The 19,793-nt window shown below is 53.2% G+C and overlaps 1 protein-coding gene across 1 annotated transcript in view; it reads right to left on the bottom strand.

The window, feature by feature from the left end:
• The window catches only part of FLT1 (fms related receptor tyrosine kinase 1), an 87,769-nt gene that overhangs the window by 16,879 nt on the left and 51,097 nt on the right, over window positions 1-19,793 (bottom strand). Inside the window, exons 17-23 of the mRNA XM_078865057.1 lie at window positions 19,172-19,307; window positions 7,893-7,997; window positions 5,797-5,910; window positions 5,247-5,335; window positions 4,301-4,454; window positions 2,092-2,189; window positions 571-693 (exon numbers count right to left, since the gene is read on the bottom strand). Coding sequence (XP_078721183.1) covers window positions 571-693; window positions 2,092-2,189; window positions 4,301-4,454; window positions 5,247-5,335; window positions 5,797-5,910; window positions 7,893-7,997; window positions 19,172-19,307 — 819 coding nt within the window. The remainder of the gene's footprint in view (window positions 1-570; window positions 694-2,091; window positions 2,190-4,300; window positions 4,455-5,246; window positions 5,336-5,796; window positions 5,911-7,892; window positions 7,998-19,171; window positions 19,308-19,793) is intronic.

Here is a 19,793-nt window from a genome sequence, read left to right as displayed (position 1 = left end):
ATAAACCCCTCCCAAACAAACGCAGACGTCAAACTATTCCTATCGCCTCACGGGCCACGTGCAGGGGCTTCTCACGCAGCGCCTTGCGGCTGCTCGCCGTCGAACAAAGGCGGCGGCGGTCACCGCATCGCGCGCCTTCAGATGCGCTTCTGCGGCCGTCTGGAACGCTCTTCCTTCCCATATTAGGATGCCGCTGGAGCTAAGCACTTTTAAATCTAGATTGAAAACTCATTTCTTGAGAACTGCTTTGTGTATTTAGGTTGTTGTACTCCCCCCCCCCCCCCCACACATGCAATCAGCAAGGCCGGCTACGTACGGTGCGAAAGAAGTTCAACGTGCGTGCATACATACACGCCTCCATCACTCCCAGGATATTTCTACCTCCCTTTCCGTCAACCACTGCCCCCCTCCCCTCCCGGGCCGATTGAGCGGAACGTCGGACATCGTGCCGAACAACGCTCGGCGCGGCTCGTAAACACGTGGGTGGGGGGGGGAATGTGGGGGAGGGGGTAACTGAGGAAGTAGCCGTCCCTCGCGGGGACGGCCACTTCCACCGTGTGCCCGACTCACGTCTCCCTTGCGCACGTAGTCCGGGTCCTTGTAAATGTCGCGAGCGAGGCCAAAGTCGCAGATCTTCACCACGTTGTTGTCGCTCAGGAGGATGTTGCGCGCTGCCAGGTCCCGATGGATGCACTGTGATGACGGCCCCCGTGAAGAGGGGGTTGACGGATCGGCGAGGTGGGTGATGAACGGGGGGGGGGGGTGGTGAACGAAAATGTAAAATATAAATAAATTAAATGAATACCAAAAAAGAATCCAGGGGCATAACTGTGGGACGGAGAGCTGAGATGCAGGAGGGAGGATGGCAACAACAACACCACCACAAGAAACAGGACGTACATTGTGTGGAAAACTGAATTTTGTAAAAAAAAAAATTACGGGAAATGAAATGTCACAAGAATGAAAGACAAACGTTTAGGGGCTTTGTCACGGTTGTCTATTTATGTCGATGCAAATTCTACAACAACAAAGCTCCCTGTAGCAATTACGTAACGATCCCTTGTACTTTTCTGTGCACAAAAGTTGTGCAGCCCGTTGCTGCAACGATAACGTTTCAATGCCGTCCTGATCGTTCATTTACAGGGATATTTCTAGCATTGGGCTTGTGCATTACCCTTAGTAACTGGATAGCAGCAAAAGAGTACAGTCATACACATTGGTAAAAACCTGTGTTCACAGACCGCATGGATGAGGGTTATCAGAACAAAGATCTGCAAGGGGTTTAAGATGCACCAAACGGCGACGTCAATCAAATGTCGTTGTTGACGCTGCTCCGTTGGCAGTGGTGCACAACGCGAGAATAACAACAACAACAAGCCCAACGTGTCCCGTCAACAGCCTCGAAAGGAAGACTACAAAGCGGGGGACGTTTCGGGCGACGGCTTCTCTACACGGCACGTCTCGGCACAGGATTGGGATTTTTCGGACGAATCCAGCAAAGTCAGGAAAAAAACATCTCTCGTCTCGGGATAAGGGGACTTTGACCGGCTCAGGCGGTGAAGCTGACTGGCACCGCGCGGAAGGCGGGGAGAAACGATCACTGACGAATCATGGGACCTTCTTTTCCAGTGTCAAAATATAAGAATAGGTTTTTCCCATTTTTTTCTGACAACAAAACAGGTGTTAAGATGTTAAAACGCCAAACTGAAACTTTTTGCAAGGAATCATGTCTGCATTAACCACATATACTTGTGGTGAAAATACCAAATAAAACCATGCTCTGACAGTACATTGTCTTTGTGTTATTCGTCTGTTGGCGTCCTCTGGTCTAACACCGTTTGAGACTCGGCTCTAAAGAAAGCTGTCTCTGGTGTGGACCAATAAGTTTCAAAGACGATGCATATACTGTCAGAGCATGTTTAATTGTTTGTATCTTCACCACAAGTACCTGTGGTCAATGCAGACATGATTCCTTGCAAAAGGTTTCAGTTTGACGTTTTAACATCTTTACGCCTGTTTTGTTGCCAGACATAAAGGGGGGAAAACCCCTATTCCGATAACTGCCGCAGGCGAGCAGAGAGATTGGAGCACCTTGCGGGAAGACAGGAACTCCATCCCGCGAGCGACCTGGAAGCTGTAGCAGATGAGGTCCTTCATGTTCAGCGGTCGCTTGCAGGTATCGTCGAGCTCTGAGCATCAGAGACATCGGGCAGAGGACACGGGACGTGACGGCAATCACAGACGCCTCGAGTGGGGAGCGGCAAACAACAGCTAGGTGTGTAACGATGCATCGAATCGTTCAGTAACGATTCTTACGCTCACGTGCCTAGATCGAAGGATGGGTCGTTATTATTTGTTCGCGTGTGTTGCAGAATGGACGCTGCTGCAGTGCAACGGTTAGCGCACCGGACTTGCAATCCAGAGGTCACCGGTTCGATTCCATCTTTTAAGGAGTGGCAGAATTGTTAATGTAAAAAGAGATCAAGTGGAAACGGGCAGGGCAGGGCATGTCATGTCAGCAACTGACGAAAGGCGATGGGGAAAAATTACTGTGTGGATCAGAGACGGCATCAGAGAGTTCTGAGGCCACTATTCGACAGGAACAACTGATTTCTTCAGAACTGCTTTTTGTGTTTTAGTTCGTTGTCCTTCTCCCACACCTGCGATGAGCACAAGTTGGCTACGTACGGTGCGAACGAAGTCCAACGTGTGTACGTACAAAGGAGAAGGAATGGAAGAAAATTGGGGACGCCTTCGACCAGCTGACAACAGCAGCAGCAACAGCAGCCAGGCAGTAAAGACAACCAACAACACTCACTACGCCTTTGGCGCTCTGCCTGCTGCTGCAGTCACCGTACTTCTGTCAACAATGCGGTCGGCTGAGATTTGTTGTGGGCAGCATGCTTCACTTCGCGAGCGAACGGGTGAGTGCTTGCCTTACCCGCACGTACGCACACGCACTCATGCGTGAACGAAATACCGAGATTGTGTTCTTATCTATGCACACGGGGACACGCGCACACACGGGCACACGCGCTCATGAAGGCAAAGGTCCCCCGTATAGCCTGTAACAGACTCTTGGGGCAAGAGTGCTGTTAGTGAGCACTTATAAGAAAGCCAACACGACACACAAGGGGGATGAGTGTCCAGCGGTATGCCCGGCCGCCTTTGTCTCCGCAGTGCTGATGTTTACACACCGCACCAGGTACTCATTTCAGGCTGCCCGGGACCGGTTCAAATATCCACCACTGATGTCGGTGGCCGTGAGCGGGAATCGAACTCGGGTGGCAAGGTCCGAGGCGAAGTGCGCTAACCGCTGCACCACCGCTCGCTCGCACGCATGCCACCCAACCCCGCAGCGGAGCCTCTCGTCGGCCTGCAGCCCGAGAAGCGAAACGCTGGCACAAGCACGGTAAAAAAAAAATATATACTTTGGCTTCAGGTCAAGTTTATTCTCTTTTGAGAGAGAGAGAAAGGGGGAAAAAAACCATGGAAAGGTTTATTTTTCTGTCAACGTAAAGTGGCACTAAACACGTTACGAGCGCTGGCGCTCACAAGGCCCCCCGGTCGCCCAGTGCTGAAGCGCAGCTGCAATGAACTACTCGACTGCAGAGCGTGACCTTGAGACAGCGTAGACGTATGATGTTGAACTTCTTTCGCACCGTACGAAGCCAACCGTGCTGATCGGAGGTGCGGGGGGGGGAAGAACAACGAACTAAAAGCAAAAAGCAGCTCTAAAGAAATTAGTTTTCAATCTCGATTTTAAAATGCGCAGCTTCAGTGGCCTCCTAATATCGGAAGGAAGTGCTTTCCAGACGGCCGCAGAAACACATGTGAAAGTGCGTGATGCAGTGACTTTGTCTTTGTACAGACTCGTATAGCGTACAAGTTCATATAACCTCTCTCAATCCAAGAGGCGTGTCAACTCGAGTCTCGTACAACTTTAATCATGCCGTTAGTTGTTGGCTGACCTGATGGGCCTGTCCTCAAATAAATCAATGGGGACACACAAGCACTACCCCACATTACGCTGCAATTACACGGTAATTATAATATTATTGCATAATATTGAAGCCACCCGCACCAAAGTATAAAAAATAAAGTCCTTGGAGGTGGGGGCAGGTAAAGTGGGAAGAGTTGGTGGGCGACAAACACCACATTTTGCCCTCTCGGTGGCAGATCCAAAGTTGAAGGGTTGGGGGATCGTGGTGAGATGGGGGGCAATGCCAACCTCCCCCCCCCCCCGCCGCGTCCCTTGAGAAGTGTACAGCGGCCTTCCCGCAACGTCGCCCGCCCCTACCTTCGTCAGCCTCGCATTCCCGCAGCGTCTTGTCCTCGGCGAAGCCGGAGCTGTTGGAGCTCCGCGAGCTCGCCACGCTGTCGAGGCGACGCGTCTTCTCGTCCCCGTTCTCCCGCGTGTTCGCCCGGTCCCCGTGCGTCTTGCCCAGCCTCTCCTGTGGCGAGCACGGCGGAAGCTCAGCGCACGCACGCGACACCGCACGCCCGCACGCGCAAAGCCCTGCAGCCGTGCAGCCGCGGTATCGCTGCCACAACGCCGTGCACACGACGGGGAGAGCGGCTGGCAGTCGGGAGGTTGCTAGTTCAATTCGTGGGTAGGGGTAGACTCAGCCCATCATCATCCCCCCCATCCTGGTAGATAAAATTTGTACCACTTTGTGGCGAAGTAAACAAAGGTTATCCTGTGCATAGGCTCGCCCCCTGTCATGGCAATGTGTAATTTCCACCACTGGTTTAGGACTGTAAGCAGGAGCTGAGCACAACCTCGGTGCTCATTTGAACAGGGAATCACCAATTTGAACCGGCGACCTCTCACCATTCCACCACGACACTGCAGAAGGCACGTGACCAGTAGCCACTGCCATAGCGAGAGGGATACTGGACGTGGTGTGCTGGGTGTGTAAATACTTTCTGGCTTGCTGACCAAGAGAGAGAGCCGGCTGAAATAAGCCGCTGTGCACAGACAGCCCTTATCACTGGGTGTGCGAGTCGTGGGGGATATTTTTCCAAACTTTGCCACGCTGCTCAGCGTGGGTTGGGTGAAGACGGGGAGCTTAGACGTTGCAGCGCAGAAACGCGACAATGGATGTTTTACTGCACTGACCTCTGCTGCCCACCACATACAGCCCACAGCCCCATGAATGCCCACAAGGCGGTCGCCCAGCCAAGCACTGCCCATGCACAGTTCCGCCTGGCTTCCGAGATCTGAAGAGATCGGTCCCAGGTACCTTATCGGTCACGAAGTCCTGTCTCTTGTTGCGGAGGTAGTTGGACAGGTTTCCGTACTTGCAATATTCCACCACCACCATGAGTGGCCCTGCGGTTGGATGAACAGGCGAGACGCACGGCAAGGGGGTTCGGGTCGGGGTGAGGATTGTGAGCATCACTGCGCAAACCTCCCACAGTGCGCAGAGCGGAAGGCACGCGTTGACATGCCGGCGTGTGCCAAACTGGTATGTGTGTGTGCCGGTACGTTGTGGGTGCTGATGCGGTGTGTGAGTGTGTGTGTGCTGGTACGTTGTGGGTACTGGTGCCGTGTGTGAGTGTGCGTGTGTGTGCTGGTACGTTGTGGGTGCTAGTGCCGTGTGTGTGTGCGTGCTGGTACGTTGTGGGTGCTAGTGCCGTGTGTGAGTGTGCGTGTGTGTGCCGTTGCATTGTGGGTGCTGGTGCGGTGTGTGAGTGAGTGTGCGTGTGTGTGCTGGTACGTTGTGGGTGCTGGTGTGATGTGTGAGTGTGCGTGTGTGTGCGGTGCATTGTGGGTGCTGGTGCGGTGTTCACCTCCGGGTTTCGTGCACGCGCCCAGCAAGTTCACCACATTGAGGTGGTTGCCGATGTGGATGAGGATCTTCAGCTCTGACATGAGGGCATGGTATTCACTGGTGGTCGCCCCCTCTGGTGGGAAGGACAGATTCGCGCACGGACAAACAGAGATCATTCATCTCGTGGCACTGAATTCCCAAAGAAGCTCCTAGGACCAGGGGCGAAACGTCGGACATCATGCTGAACAATACACGATACAACTGGAAAGCATACCCTCACAAACCGATGCAGTATCAAGACAGAAATCAGAATTCACCCATACAGCCTTTTTTTATAAATCGCTGAAGCCAAGAGCTGCTAGCGAGCATCATCTACTGGGGCTGGCACGGTGCGGAAAGGTATCGGGGCAGCACCACGCCCTGTCTCCCTGGTGCTGATGTACACACACAATGTACCAGGTACTCATTTCAGGCTGAGTAGACCCAGGGGAGGCCCAAGACCTATTTAGATAACTGCCATCGATGTTATCCGGATTCTTAGTGTAATGCACTAATCACTAAGCTACCGTTTTCTCTCTCCAAATACAAAGATCCCCGTGTAGTCTTTAACAGACTTTTCGGGCAAGTGCTATTAACGAGCATCCTAAATACACACGCAAGAGACACACACGAACAAAGGCTCCCCGTGTAGCCTGCACAGTCTGTCGCGGCAAGACAGCACGACGTGCCACGTGACTCTCCCACGTAGTCATCTGCAATTACCTGGGCCTGGCACGTGCATTCCGGGTGATGGTGGTAATGCGTCGTTAGCACTTTTTTCAACTTACGTAAAAAGTTATTATCGCGTGCCAGAAACACAACGTCCCGGTCTATGTGCAGCTCTCGCCATCCCGTGGGGGAGGGCAGAGGCGGGGGAGTGAGAAAAACAATCACACTCCCGTTAATGATGGAGGATTGGATGACTCCAATAAATTAGTAATACGCCGTTATCTACAGCCTTTGCGTGCTATGGGGATGCGCCATTGCCTATAAAAAATGGATATTATAAAAATGTTTTATTTATTTTCAAGCCACAGTGTTATTGACCGCTGTCCCGAGGGTTTTGTCAATTGTGCTTTTGCATCACTGCCCAACGCAGCCTTCATAGGTGCTCGCTAACAGCACCCACCCCAACAGTCTGTTACAAGCGATGCAGAGGACCAGCAAAATCACCAAATAAGTCCCTTAAATTAGGGTCACAATAACCTGGCCACATGAGTTGGATTTGCAACCAAGGCGACCACCGTTGGGTCGGTGATATCTAACCTGTCCTTGGGTATCTCCTTCACCAATCCACACCGACCGGCGTGGTGAAGTATGGTCAAACAATCTCCATGACTTGCCCTTTATCCAGCAGTGGATTGACAAAGAGCTGTAAATTGTTCTTGTTTTAAAAAATCCTATGTATTACTATGAACAGGAACGAATCTGCATTTCCTGTGTCTGGAGTTCTTACATCTAGCAGCTGCCCAGGCTATCTGATCCAGCCTTGCTGGCAATAGACACCAGAATGAGTCCACGCTATTGGGAACGACAAAATGTTATTTGGTTCTTCAGCTTTAATTCTCCACTCCCTTCTTCGCTCTTTATTATTCCAATGATGATGAAGATATGGGTGGGACACATTCTCAACCGCTGCTTATTTTAATACGGGCCTTCGAGTCATGTTGATGTGGGGAGAGGAAATGACCGCATGCAATAAGCCACTGTTGAATTAATGATATTTCAAACGTTCACTCAACCACTTTAAAAACGAAGCAGCCCATTAGGCTGTGCGTGCTATTGTTTCAATGAACATTTCACTTGACACAGACGCTTAATTCTGCAAAAACAACAACTCCATGAGGAATAAGGGTCTCTCATTGGGAATAATGATTTTCGTTTGCAGTAATAGGTGGTTAAACGCCCCAGCATCTCAAAGCGTCTTGCAGCACATCTCATCTCAATCATATCATTTACGACTAATGCCAGTAATTACCAGGGCGGGCTCCCGGCCTCCCGGCTTCAAACCGCAAACCTCGGCAACTCGTGGCAAAAAAAAAAAAATGATGGCGCTGCCACCATTTGCCGTCTCACCTTTGAGCATCTTGACGGCTACGGTGCGGCAGGTAGACGATTTGTCGATCCCGAACGCGGCCGCTTCCATCACCCTCCCGAAAGCGCCACGGCCCAGCGTCTTCCCTGCAAGTGGGAGGAGGGTCATCGCTCGAGGCCGTGACGCCAACCCCTCACGACCCCCCGCCGCCCCCCTCCAACTCTCGTGCAAAAAATGCGTCCAAGCGGCAAGTAAAATCCGAAAACCGCAAGAGCTTTGTTCATAAGCGCGCGCGCCGCTCGCAATCCGCCGCGCTCCGCGTTTGCGTTCACGTAAGCGCGTGCCAAGTCGAGGCGTGCCAAGATCCCGTCCGTCACATTACGTATGTGTGCAGAACTTGTTTCGCGCCGAGCGCAGTCGACCGTGCTAATCGGCGGTGAAGAGGTACGGGCAATCACATTCGGAGGCTCAGCCACATTATGGGTTTGAACACGTACGTAGATCCACAGAGGCTCACACAGTAACAATAGCGCTTAGTGAGGCTCTACACGCTGATACCATGGTGGTATGAATTTCTAAAGTCACCTGCTCTTGATGATCGCACTAACTCATGCCGCAACAGCAAACACACCATAACTATAACAGTAATATATAATACTCATCATCATTGCCAGCCAGGGATAGTCCACTGGTGGATGAAGGCCTCTCCAAGCCGCCATCACCTCACGATCCTGCGATGCAACGATTCACCATCTCCTCGATGGGCGTCCTCTCAGATGGGTTCCATTCCTTGGCTGCCACTACCATCACCATTCTTGACCATCGGTCATCGTCCCTTCTAACCACGTGTCCTGCCCGAGCCACCTTACTTTCAGTTATAACTTGGTCTTTACCCTGTGCACATATTATTTGGGTCTTTCGGGAAAATATTTTTTTATTAGTTTTCTATCTACGTGGCTTTACGGAAAGATCCAAAGAGTATGGATTCCTGCAGTCACGAAAGCTTCAAATCAAGACTGCCCACGCTTCTTCGCGCACTTTTGCGTTTTTTTTCCGTTTAAGTTTTGTCAACGACCAATCTTCTGAACCACCCTTCATATCAGGAAGTACGCACTGATTAAACACTTTTTTTCTGGAGGCATATTGTTAAGTCACTCTTCATGATCAAGTTCTGCATTCCAGAAGCAAAGGGCAAATGTCTACATTGACGTGAAATCCCAAAACAGGCAAGAGCTTTGCTTTAAATACACTCCGCTATTCAATGTGCTTAGCCTTGGGTTCACATTAGCACATTCAACTTAAGTCATGCCAAGATTTTTGGTGCCAGATGAGATGGTTCAGTGGTTACCATGATGACCAATCTCAACACACGCACACGTAGATGTACACAGACACACACAAACATGAGCACTTAATGGCATTCTAAACACCGATAGACACGTGGTATGAAGCGCGAAAGTCACATATGCACGATAATCACAATAACTTCTACCAAAAGAGCTCAGCATATCTTAAACCAAGACAATACAACACTCTTTATTTACCCAGTAAAGCCTCGCTCGGTTATAAGTCTTTATTCAGGAGAATCCTGAATTGCGATGTTTGGCCAATTTGATTGAACCGTGTTTGTCTTCATGTGGAATAAAATTAGGGTACTCAAACATACGAGGGGATAACACTTAAATCCCCCACACAGATGAATTCAAGAATCCGTTCATATCCTGCGATGTTCTGGCCACCGCACAGCCCAAGCCTACAACACAAATTATCGTTCCAATCCAAGAATTGTCCAGGCTCAAACCTGCCGAGCCTCAAATGTCTCATGAGATTAGGCGCATGCAGGGGAGATTTGATCGTAGGCTAAATCAGATACTTTTTTTAATCTTTCAGATATTTTCAATTAAGTGAGATCCTTCATAACCAATGTACCTGGCAAAGCTCTGTGACACGACGCGGCCACTCGACAAAGCTCACGGCATTTCGCTCCCAAAAAAACTAACAACAAACCTGCAATTTGGCGAGTACGAGAATCCGGCCGGAGAAAAATTCTCAAGTCGCCGTTCTCTGGGACAATTAATGAGCAGCAGAGACGCGGGTGGCGCCCCTCCCCACCCCCGAAGCAAGTGAGGGTTTTCGTTATCTTCACAACGCTCTGCGGATTGCGTGGGAGTTCGACCGTCAAGGACTAGGCCGGGCGTACGGACCCCGCATGCCGCGCGACACCGCGCGCCCACATTGTACGTGTGTACACGTACGTTGAATGCTTTCGCACCGTACGTAGCCAACCGTGCTAATCGGAGGTCCGGGGAAGGACAACAAACTAAACTCAAGGAGCAGTTCGTCGACTGCTTTTTGTTAACGCAGAGGCACGAGTTTGCACACGTGCGTTCGTTCGCATGCACACCTGTAATCGCGGTTTGGAACGCGATGTTTCTTCCACGACAGTTTTGTTTTGTGTATGGTTCTGCCATCAGTAGACTGCAGGGCTTAATTTCCAGCTGGTGGTGAAGTAGGCACGTGACTAGTTGCCACAGCCACAGCGAGAGATAAACTGGATGTGGTGTGCCGGGAGTGGAAATATTTTTTTTAAGGTCGCTGACTGCGGACAGATCAAGCCACCGAAATTCAGCCCTGAGTGACGGAATTCACTCCACAAGTTGCTGTGGCTGTTGGTCTCGCCGCATCAGGCCATACACAAGCAACGAATTACTTCGCAGGTTCCACCTGATTTCATAGGCAAACAGGCGACACGATAATTAAAATCTGTCAATGACGGAGAAAACCCCATCGCAAAAAAGACATTAGCGCAGGTCAGAAAACTAATATATCCATTAAAAACGCGCAAAGATGTGCAAGAATTTCACAGTCTCAATAGCACTCAGTTCTTTCGAGCTGGGGGTATGGATAAGGCTTTTTGTGCATGCTATGCAAATCTTCATGCGTTATTAAGTCTGACCACACGTTGGTTTAAATTTCAAACTTTGCTGTTCGAATGCTACAATTTGTGCCCTTGTGTTGTCGTGGCGTTATGTGACAGCGTGTTGCAATTGTAGTAACGCTCACGACTCGTTCACACCGGAGTTGGAGGCACACTTGTTTATTTAACACCAACGTTGTGACATACACATTTGAGGGGGTATCGGCCCCCTCACCCGTCTATCTGAGGACACACCTCTCCGCTAACCCTAGCCTGCCTCTGAGTCCTCCACTAATGGGCTAGGGGAGGCTATCTTGGCCCGACACTGGTCAGTCGGGCCCGGTACCCAGAGTCCAGACCAGCACTGGCTCTGGCTCTGGTACCACGCCACTGGCTCGAGCCTGCGCGGTCCTGATAAGGACGGCGTACCAGGGGGAGTCCAGGGCTCTATCTCAGACGTCTTCCGCCTCCTCTTCTTTAGCTAAACATCACTCCCGAGCCCTTCGATACAATCCCCTTTTATACCCAACCCCTCCCTGAGGGGTGGGGCCCCGGGGGATCATAACGACCGAATCGACCCCCCAGGGTGTCTGGCGCGGACGTCGCAGAGGGCACCTGCTTGTGCACACATGTAGCCCCGCCTACTGTGTTTGTTTACCATAGGCTGCCATGCATAACGGGCTCTCTCTCTAACACCCCTACATCACTCCCCCCCGCATAGCATGCAGCCGTCCCGGCTGCCAACATACAAAAATTTGACAATAAAGGTGCCTTCACCCCCTGACCGCGCGTGTGCCTCACTATTTTTGAACAATAACAGGAACCAGAACAAGAACGCAACAACAAGATGAGAAACAACCCGACGCACCCCCCCCCCGAATAAATACGAATTCCGTAAAAAAAACAGCCTATATACAATCAGCAGGGAACCCACCACGCATACACAACACACGGTGAACCCAACATATGTACATCCGAGGAGCGGGGAACACACCACCCACACAACAGCCAATAAACACAACAGCTATGTACACATTTTCCGGCCTCACAACAGTTTGCGCATTTTAGCGCGCGTCCTTGCAGCGGGCCCCTCGCACGGGGTAACCCCGCGTGGCGGACCATCAGGTGGCGACTGTCCGTCTTGGGGTGAGCATTCATCCGACTCCGCGTGACCCTCGGTATCCGCAGGAGGGGTGATCGGGCGTGAGCCCGTCACTCCCGATGCTCCTGAAGGTGGCACAGCCGGCAAGGCATTAGGTGAGAGCGACGGAGACAGACCCAGCGAGTCGGCCGACCCCCCACACGTTTGGCCACGCGCGTGTGAAGTGGGATTGTGTACCGCTGCGAAGGGTTTCAACCTAGAGGGGTGCACGAACCATCTCCGCTTCCCCCACTTTATGCGCACGCACTGCGGACGTAACACCTCCACCACTTCCACAGGGCCCCGCCACGGCCGCACCAGTTTAGAGGAGGTTGCCAGTGGCACCTGGGGGCAGTGCAACCATGCCTTGTCCCCCGGCTTCCACTGCAGTATGTGCGCTCGACTCAATCTGAGGCGCTCATTCGCCTTCTGACGGAGGTCAGAGTTTTGCATTGCAGCATCCCGTGCCTCGGTCAATTTGTCCAGATTAAATTTAACATGGTCAGCCAGATTAGTTTTTCCCTGCGGCACGGGGATCCGCAACTGGGCACGAACAGGCGGGTCTGGTTCTCGGCCGTACATGAGGTAAAAGGGAGAAAACCCCGTAGCTGCATGGGGTGCCATCCGGTACGCCGCCAAGACCCCCTGAATTTGTAGGTCCCAATCCGTTTGCGAGTCCGAAACTTGTTGTGATAACATGGACGAGATGGTGCGATGCAAACGTTCGACCATCCCGTCAGTTTGTGGGTGATATGGGGAGGTCCGAATTTTCTTTGTGCCCAGGAGATCGCAGACTTGTCTGAGTAGTTTACCGGAAAAATTTCTGCCCTGGTCGGTCAGCAACCTCTCCGGAGCACCTTTGTCCAGGACATAACCCTGAACAAAGGCCTCCACGATGGCTGCTGCCGACTGGTTGGCCAGAGGCCAGGCCATAGGCCAGCGTGTAAAATACTCGACACCAGTCAACAAATATCTATTCCCCCTGGGGGTGGCGGGGAATGGTCCCAAAATGTCCAGAGCGACCAGCTCGTTTATCCTGGACACTTTGATCGATTGCAAAGGCGGGTTAGACTCCCGTGCCGGCGGTTTGCGTTGTGCACATTGAGGGCATGATCCCAACAAATCCCCAACATCCCTCGTCATGCCAGGCCAATAAAAATCAAGTTGCAACAAGGCGAGAGTCTTTTGGGTCCCCAGGTGTAGGAGGCGCTCATGAGCGGCCCATACCACCCTACCCCGCAACCCAGTAGGGACCACCAGCCGATGTCGGCGTGACTTCCCGTCCCAATGCATCAGCAGACCTTGGCACATTTCCCATGCGTCGGAACCACCTCTTTTTCCCCCCGCCGCACCGCCAACGCGACGTCGCCACCCGAGGAGGGAGACATCCTCCATCTGGAGGCGCCCCCATTCAATGACGGGCAACCCCAACAGGGAATCTTTGCCCTGTTGTTCGATCGAATTAGGAACCACTGCATCGTCGTCGTTGGCGGCCGCCAAGACAGGTAGCGATGTGTCCCCTGGAGGCCTGCAACGTCCAGACCCCAGGAGGCATGCACACTCGGAGGCGGTTGGCAAGCGTGACAGAGCGTCCGCGTTGGTGTGGCGAACGCCCTTACGGTATGTGGTTTGGAAATCGTAATCCTGGAGGACCTCCAACCATCGGGACAATTGTCCCGATGGCTGTTGAACCCTCAGGGCGTACTGCAGTGCCGCATGATCTGTGCGGACGGTGAAACGCCGACCGTACAGATATGGGCGATACTGTTGGATGAAATGGACAATTGCCAACAGTTCCCTACGGGTGACACAATATCGTTGCTCCGCTGGAGACAACACCCGACTGCCGTACGCAACCACATGTTCCACGCCGTCAACCACCTGGGAGAGCACGCCCCCAATACCCGTGTTGCTCGCATCGGTGTCGAGCAAGAACGGTTTTGAAAAATCAGGGTAAATCAGGGGAGGAGCGTTTACCAAAGCATCCCGAAGGGAGCAAAAAGCAGCCTCCTCCTCCTGACCCCAGCAAAACCGAACCCCTTTAGATGTTAAAGCATGTAGGGGTTTGGCGATAGTCGCAAAATTAGCGACGAAGCGTCTATAATACGACGCAAACCCAATAAAACTCCTAACCTCTCCCACTGAGGTGGGAGTCGGCCAGGAGCTTACACACTGCGTTTTGGCGGGATCGGTAGAAATACCTGAGCGCCCCACGATGTGCCCCAAATAACGCACCGACTCGCGTAACAAATGGCATTTTTGGGGCTTAAATTTCAAATTAGCAGCCCGCATCTTTAGGAAAACCGCCCGCAACCTCTGGAGATGTTCCTCAAAAGTTTTGCCAAAGACAATGACGTCATCCAAATAAATCAGGCACGACTCCCATTGCAATCCAGCCAAAACCAATTCCATCAACCGCTGGAAAGTTGCCGGCGCTGAGTGTAAGCCCATCGGCAACCGGTTGAATTGAAACAGGCCGTGCGGAGTACGGAAAGCAGTTTTAGGCTTTGAATCATCGTCCAGAGGAAGCTGCCAGAATCCCGAAAGTAAGTCCAATGTGGAGAAGAATCGCGCTCCCGCCAAGGCGTCAAGCGATTCGTCCATCCGTGGGAGCGGGTATGCGTCGGCAACCGTAATTTTATTAAGGCGCCGAAAGTCAACGCAAAACCGCAACGAACCGTCCTGCTTCTTAACCAGGACGATCGGCGCTCCCCAAGGGCTGTTGGAGGGAGAAATTATGTCGGCGGCTAGCATGTCATCAACAGCCGATTTGACATGGTCCTTTTCGGCGGGACTCAACCGAAAAGGATTTAGGCGTATTGGCGCGCTGTCACCCGTATCAATATGGTGACGCAGCAGATGAGTGCAGCCCAAATCGTATTTATCCCGACTGAAAACGTCGGAAAATTCCCTCAGTAGTGTCTTAAGACGTTGGCGCTCTAAATTTGACAGGTCCGTCGATCCCGCGCAAAGCGCCTCGAGCCACCCTTCATCGCTGTCTGAATGTGGTCGCGGTGCAGGGGCAGCGCCGACATGACTCGCGACGGGTTCCTCACAGGGCACCGGCGTTGCGTGAGCAAGCACGGTCCCCTGTGGGACCACCACCGTCTGCGAGCCCACATTGAGGACCGCGATGAAGGGTTCTCCATCCCCTCTCACTATGGTCTGGGCCGGGAGTAAATTAGGTCCACTGACCCCGGCCCTAGACGGTCCCAGCAAAACGCCTTGAGCCCCAATGCCCTTAGCGAAGGGCCGCCGAAGTCTCAAAGGAATTAACATTTGCGCCCCCGGAGGAACGCGCACCGTTCTATCTACGAACGCCGGCACCGTCGCGAACGCCGTCCGGCTCGTAGCGGGGGATGGCAAAAACGCCATGCGTCGGCCCGATGGGAGCTCAATGCATCCCTGGTCGATTAATATCCTAATCGGCATTTTGGCCAGGAAATCCGTCCCCAGCAGGCACGGAACCGCCAGCGAGGAGGAAACAAAAATCGGCCCAGATAATTTAATATCCCCGACACAAATTTGGGCTCGAATTTGTCCGATGATGCCAAGTGAACCCCCGTTAGCAGCAAAGAATGGCACGTTAACAGGCATCAAAGGACGGCTTTGGGCAGGGAGAATGTTATAAATCAACTCCGAAATAATGGTCGCCGATGCTCCTGTATCGACCAGGATGCGCACCTCGACCCCATCGATGTGACCCACAACGGCCGACGACCCTGACGACGCGGCTACAACCCGATGGGCCAACACGGACCACTGGCTGGGTTCAATCTGAGTACCCAGAGCGGTGCGTGTTGGTGCCATGGTACGCGATATTGGCCCCCCCTTCGCTGCGGTGTTTAAGTGTGCGACGGGCGTGTGCGTGGGCCAAACGTGAGGGGTGCCGCGACTCGCCGGATTATGATGGTGGAGCTTGTGACGAGGGCCGGCGTCCCGTTGAGGTGTCGTCCTGCGCTGCCCAGGAGAGCGGCACCCCGAGGCGACGTGGCCCCGGATGCCGCAGTTGTAACAGCGTGGAAGCGCTGGTGACGACGATGGATGTTGTAGACGGCTTGAACCGGCCCGGTCCTCCCGTACTCCCGCTCCATGCTGCCGTTGATGGTCGATGGCGCAAACCTCTTCCGCCGGGAGGGTGGCTGCAGCGACGGCACGCCCGCTCGCCGCCTTGCTGGCCTTCCGTCGTTGAGAGGACAGGTTTGCGTGGAGAAGACGGGCCGCTTGGAGGGAGCACATCTCTGCATCGTCCTGTGCGACAATGACGATGTCTAAGTCGTCCGCCAGCAAAAGTATCTTCTCTGTCACCATGGCGTCGACACCCTCGTCATCCATTCGTGGAAAGGCCTCCTTCGCCAGTGCCAGGAGGCTTGTGCGGTACGCCAGGGGCGACTCCTTCGTCCCCCGCTGGCGATCGTAAAAGAGTTGGCGACAGTCCGATGGTGGACCATATACCGCCGACAGCACCTGCATCGCCTTCCGCAGCGTGGAGCGCCTCTCCTTCGAAGCCGATGTTAGAGTGGCGAGGGCGTCGCTGTCGAGAAGTGCTGGCAGCGCGCGGAGAGCCTCGGCGTCTGTCCACTGTGCCATCTCCTGGTGAGCGAGGAAGCGCCGCTGGAAGCCGCCCCAGTCGCCATCCTCGCCCACAAATTCCTTGAGTGGAGGTAGCCGCTGATGTAAGGCAGCGGCTGCAGAGGAAGAACGCACTCCCTCGTCCGCCTCACTCAACTCAGCGTCGGCACGAACCAGCGATGGCATCGCCGGTCGCACCCGTGGTGACGTTCCGCCCGTTGGTGGTGACGCGGCAGGTACTGTACTCCCGCCGTTGGACGCGATGCTTAGAGCGGCCACGCCCTCAACAGCAGCTGCAGCGATGGCGGGAGTTTCAAAATGTTGCTCCGTGGAAATGGCGGGAAGGCGCTGTGATCGTCGGCTGCCGTTGCCCCGTGGCGGTCCCGCAGCCCCCAGCTGCGTGATGGTGTCGAGCATGGCGGCTGCGGCGTACAGCAGCTCGGTCAGCTTCGCGTGCGCCTCCCTCAGCCCCTCCATCGACGGCTCCCCTTCCTCCAGCTGCTGTGGCGTGGATGCGCCCAGCCCCGGCTGGTCGATGGCATCTTCAGCCGTCTCGGGCCCTCCGACTGCAGTGGTGTCTTCTGCCTCTGGTACCCCGACTCGAGTCGTCCGGCGTGTATCCATGTTCGTACTTTGTTTCACTTCTGACGCCAGATGTAGTAACGCTCACGACTCGTTCACACCGGAGTTGGAGGCACACTTGTTTATTTAACACCAACGTTGTGACATACACATTTGAGGGGGTATCGGCCCCCTCACCCGTCTATCTGAGGACACACCTCTCCGCTAACCCTAGCCTGCCTCTGAGTCCTCCACTAATGGGCTAGGGGAGGCTATCTTGGCCCGACACTGGTCAGTCGGGCCCGGTACCCAGAGTCCAGACCAGCACTGGCTCTGGCTCTGGTACCACGCCACTGGCTCGAGCCTGCGCGGTCCTGATAAGGACGGCGTACCAGGGGGAGTCCAGGGCTCTATCTCAGACGTCTTCCGCCTCCTCTTCTTTAGCTAAACATCACTCCCGAGCCCTTCGATACAATCCCCTTTTATACCCAACCCCTCCCTGAGGGGTGGGGCCCCGGGGGATCATAACGACCGAATCGACCCCCCAGGGTGTCTGGCGCGGACGTCGCAGAGGGCACCTGCTTGTGCACACATGTAGCCCCGCCTACTGTGTTTGTTTACCATAGGCTGCCATGCATAACGGGCTCTCTCTCTAACACCCCTACACAATTGAGCAATTACCAACGCACTAGGCGACGCTATTTTTAGACTCATCAAGCTAAATAGAGGATCTGTGCGTTCCTCTGCATGCAGACTCACGTACGTGCGCGCGTGTGCGTGTGTGGCAGCTGGGCGTGGTTCCGGCCACACCATCCCTCAGGGCCTCCGTGTGTTATGGGTACACGCGCGAATGGTTATCTGTGCATGAGTGTGCATGTGTACGCACGCATGAGTGTGTATGTGTACGCACGCATGAGTGTGTATGTGTACGCACGCATGAGTGTGTATGTGTACGCACGCATGAGTGTGTATGTGTACGCACGTGTGTGTGCATCGCCAGTCATCTCAGTCGGTCAAACCATGGCACCTGGGCCTGTCCCGTGACCTCCGGCCAGTTGCGAGCCTTCGACACTTCATGTGGCCTCAAGGTGCACCTAGCCTGGCACAAGCGCCGTGGTTTATGACTGGTCGACAAACCAACTGCAATTGATTCCGGATCATGGCTCACGTCCGTGGCGAGATGTATCTGAATAATTCCGACTTATTCGAGTGTCTGGTGTGGTATCAAACAAGGGCACACAGTCGTCTTCATCGGAGCTCACTTTGAGCACTTTCTCAAAGTTGCTGTTACGGGGGGGGGGGGGGGGGGATCTTTGTCTACGCCTTTTATTTTCCTGCTTGCACCGAGCCTGGTATAGGCTCTACAGTGATGTCACCGCCACTCAGTGGGGGGTGGCAGCTATTACCTTTGTCATTGTTGCTGTGTGCGTTTGTGCGAAAAGTAACTGGCTTTCATGGGTGCTCGCTAACAGCACTGGCCCCCAACAGTCTGTTAAGGTTTACCCGGGAAATCTTTGTCTTTGCCTGCATGCGGACATCGTGGCCTGCCTGCGTAGGCATGTGGGCGCGTGCGATCACGCCTGCATATTTGCAAATTTGGATGTTCTCTCTCTCTCCCAGCGTGGTCGCGTGGATTTTTCTCCGCGTCCTCCGTTTTTTTTTTCCCTCTCCACGTTAAGAATCAACATCACTGCGTCTTTAGAGATTCTTGGCTCCCGTAAATTTCCACATGATGATGATAAGCCACTTGGTTGAGCTGTCATTTGCGATAGCCAGCCCGCTTCTGAGAAAGAGCTACGCAGCTCAGTGGGCCTTACCTGGTTTCAAATACATAAAACATATAAAATTTCGATTTGAAGCTTTCGTGTCTGCAGGAATTCATCTTCTTGGTTCTTTCGGTAAAGTCATCACGTAGAATGGAAATAATAAAATAAAACATTCTGAAATAATTCTCACGACGTTTCGGCCACAACGCAAGCAGCCGTCCTCAGGTGAAGACCAGGTCTGTCGGGGAAACGTCGTGAGAATTGTATTTTATCATTTTTTATTTCATTATTTTATTATTGTCATTCTACGTGACTTTACCGAAAGAACCAATAAGAATAAAACATATAGTTTCAAGATCGTACCCAGCTTGAGCCGGTCGCGCGGGAACTCCCACTTGCTGGCGTCGTAGGGAAGGCGTTGGCACTGCTCGTCGAGAGGCACCTCGCCGGGGTCCATGATGATGGAGAGGTAGCCCGTCTTGATGTCCGCACTGCTGGGCTGCGGTCGACACGACGGTCACGTTACCGCTAAACACGCGGCCTTACCCCACAGGCCACACTTGGGTCAGTCATTTATAATGAATACATAACGGTTAAGAGACGGATTCACATTTTTGCCAAAACGAACTGTCATTTTGATCAACTGTACCATAATTGACGTATGAATGTATGGCGAACATCTTTCGCGCCGTACGTAGCCGACCGTGCTAACCGGAGGTGCGGGAGCTTGCATGTTACTTGATAGTATAGCCGCACGGTGACATTACCCCCTATATTGGCAGACTGATGCCCACTTGCTTCCCGGTTGCTTTCACCCGTAACAGTTTCCTTATATTGGCCGTTTTAGAGTCACCGGAACATTTACTGGTATGACTATTGGGCTCGCACTAAAGCATGCGTGTGACAGATGAAAAGAAGTGACGGCGAGGTGTTGTGACATCAGTGGCACTGGTCGAGATGACCTCCTCGTTGCGCCGTCTGTGCT

This window comes from Lampetra fluviatilis, chromosome 19 (genome assembly GCF_964198595.1).
Source record: "Lampetra fluviatilis chromosome 19, kcLamFluv1.1, whole genome shotgun sequence".
In the NCBI taxonomy this organism is placed as follows: Eukaryota; Metazoa; Chordata; class Hyperoartia; order Petromyzontiformes; family Petromyzontidae; genus Lampetra; species Lampetra fluviatilis.
This window is presented reverse-complemented; position numbering and strand designations above follow the sequence as displayed.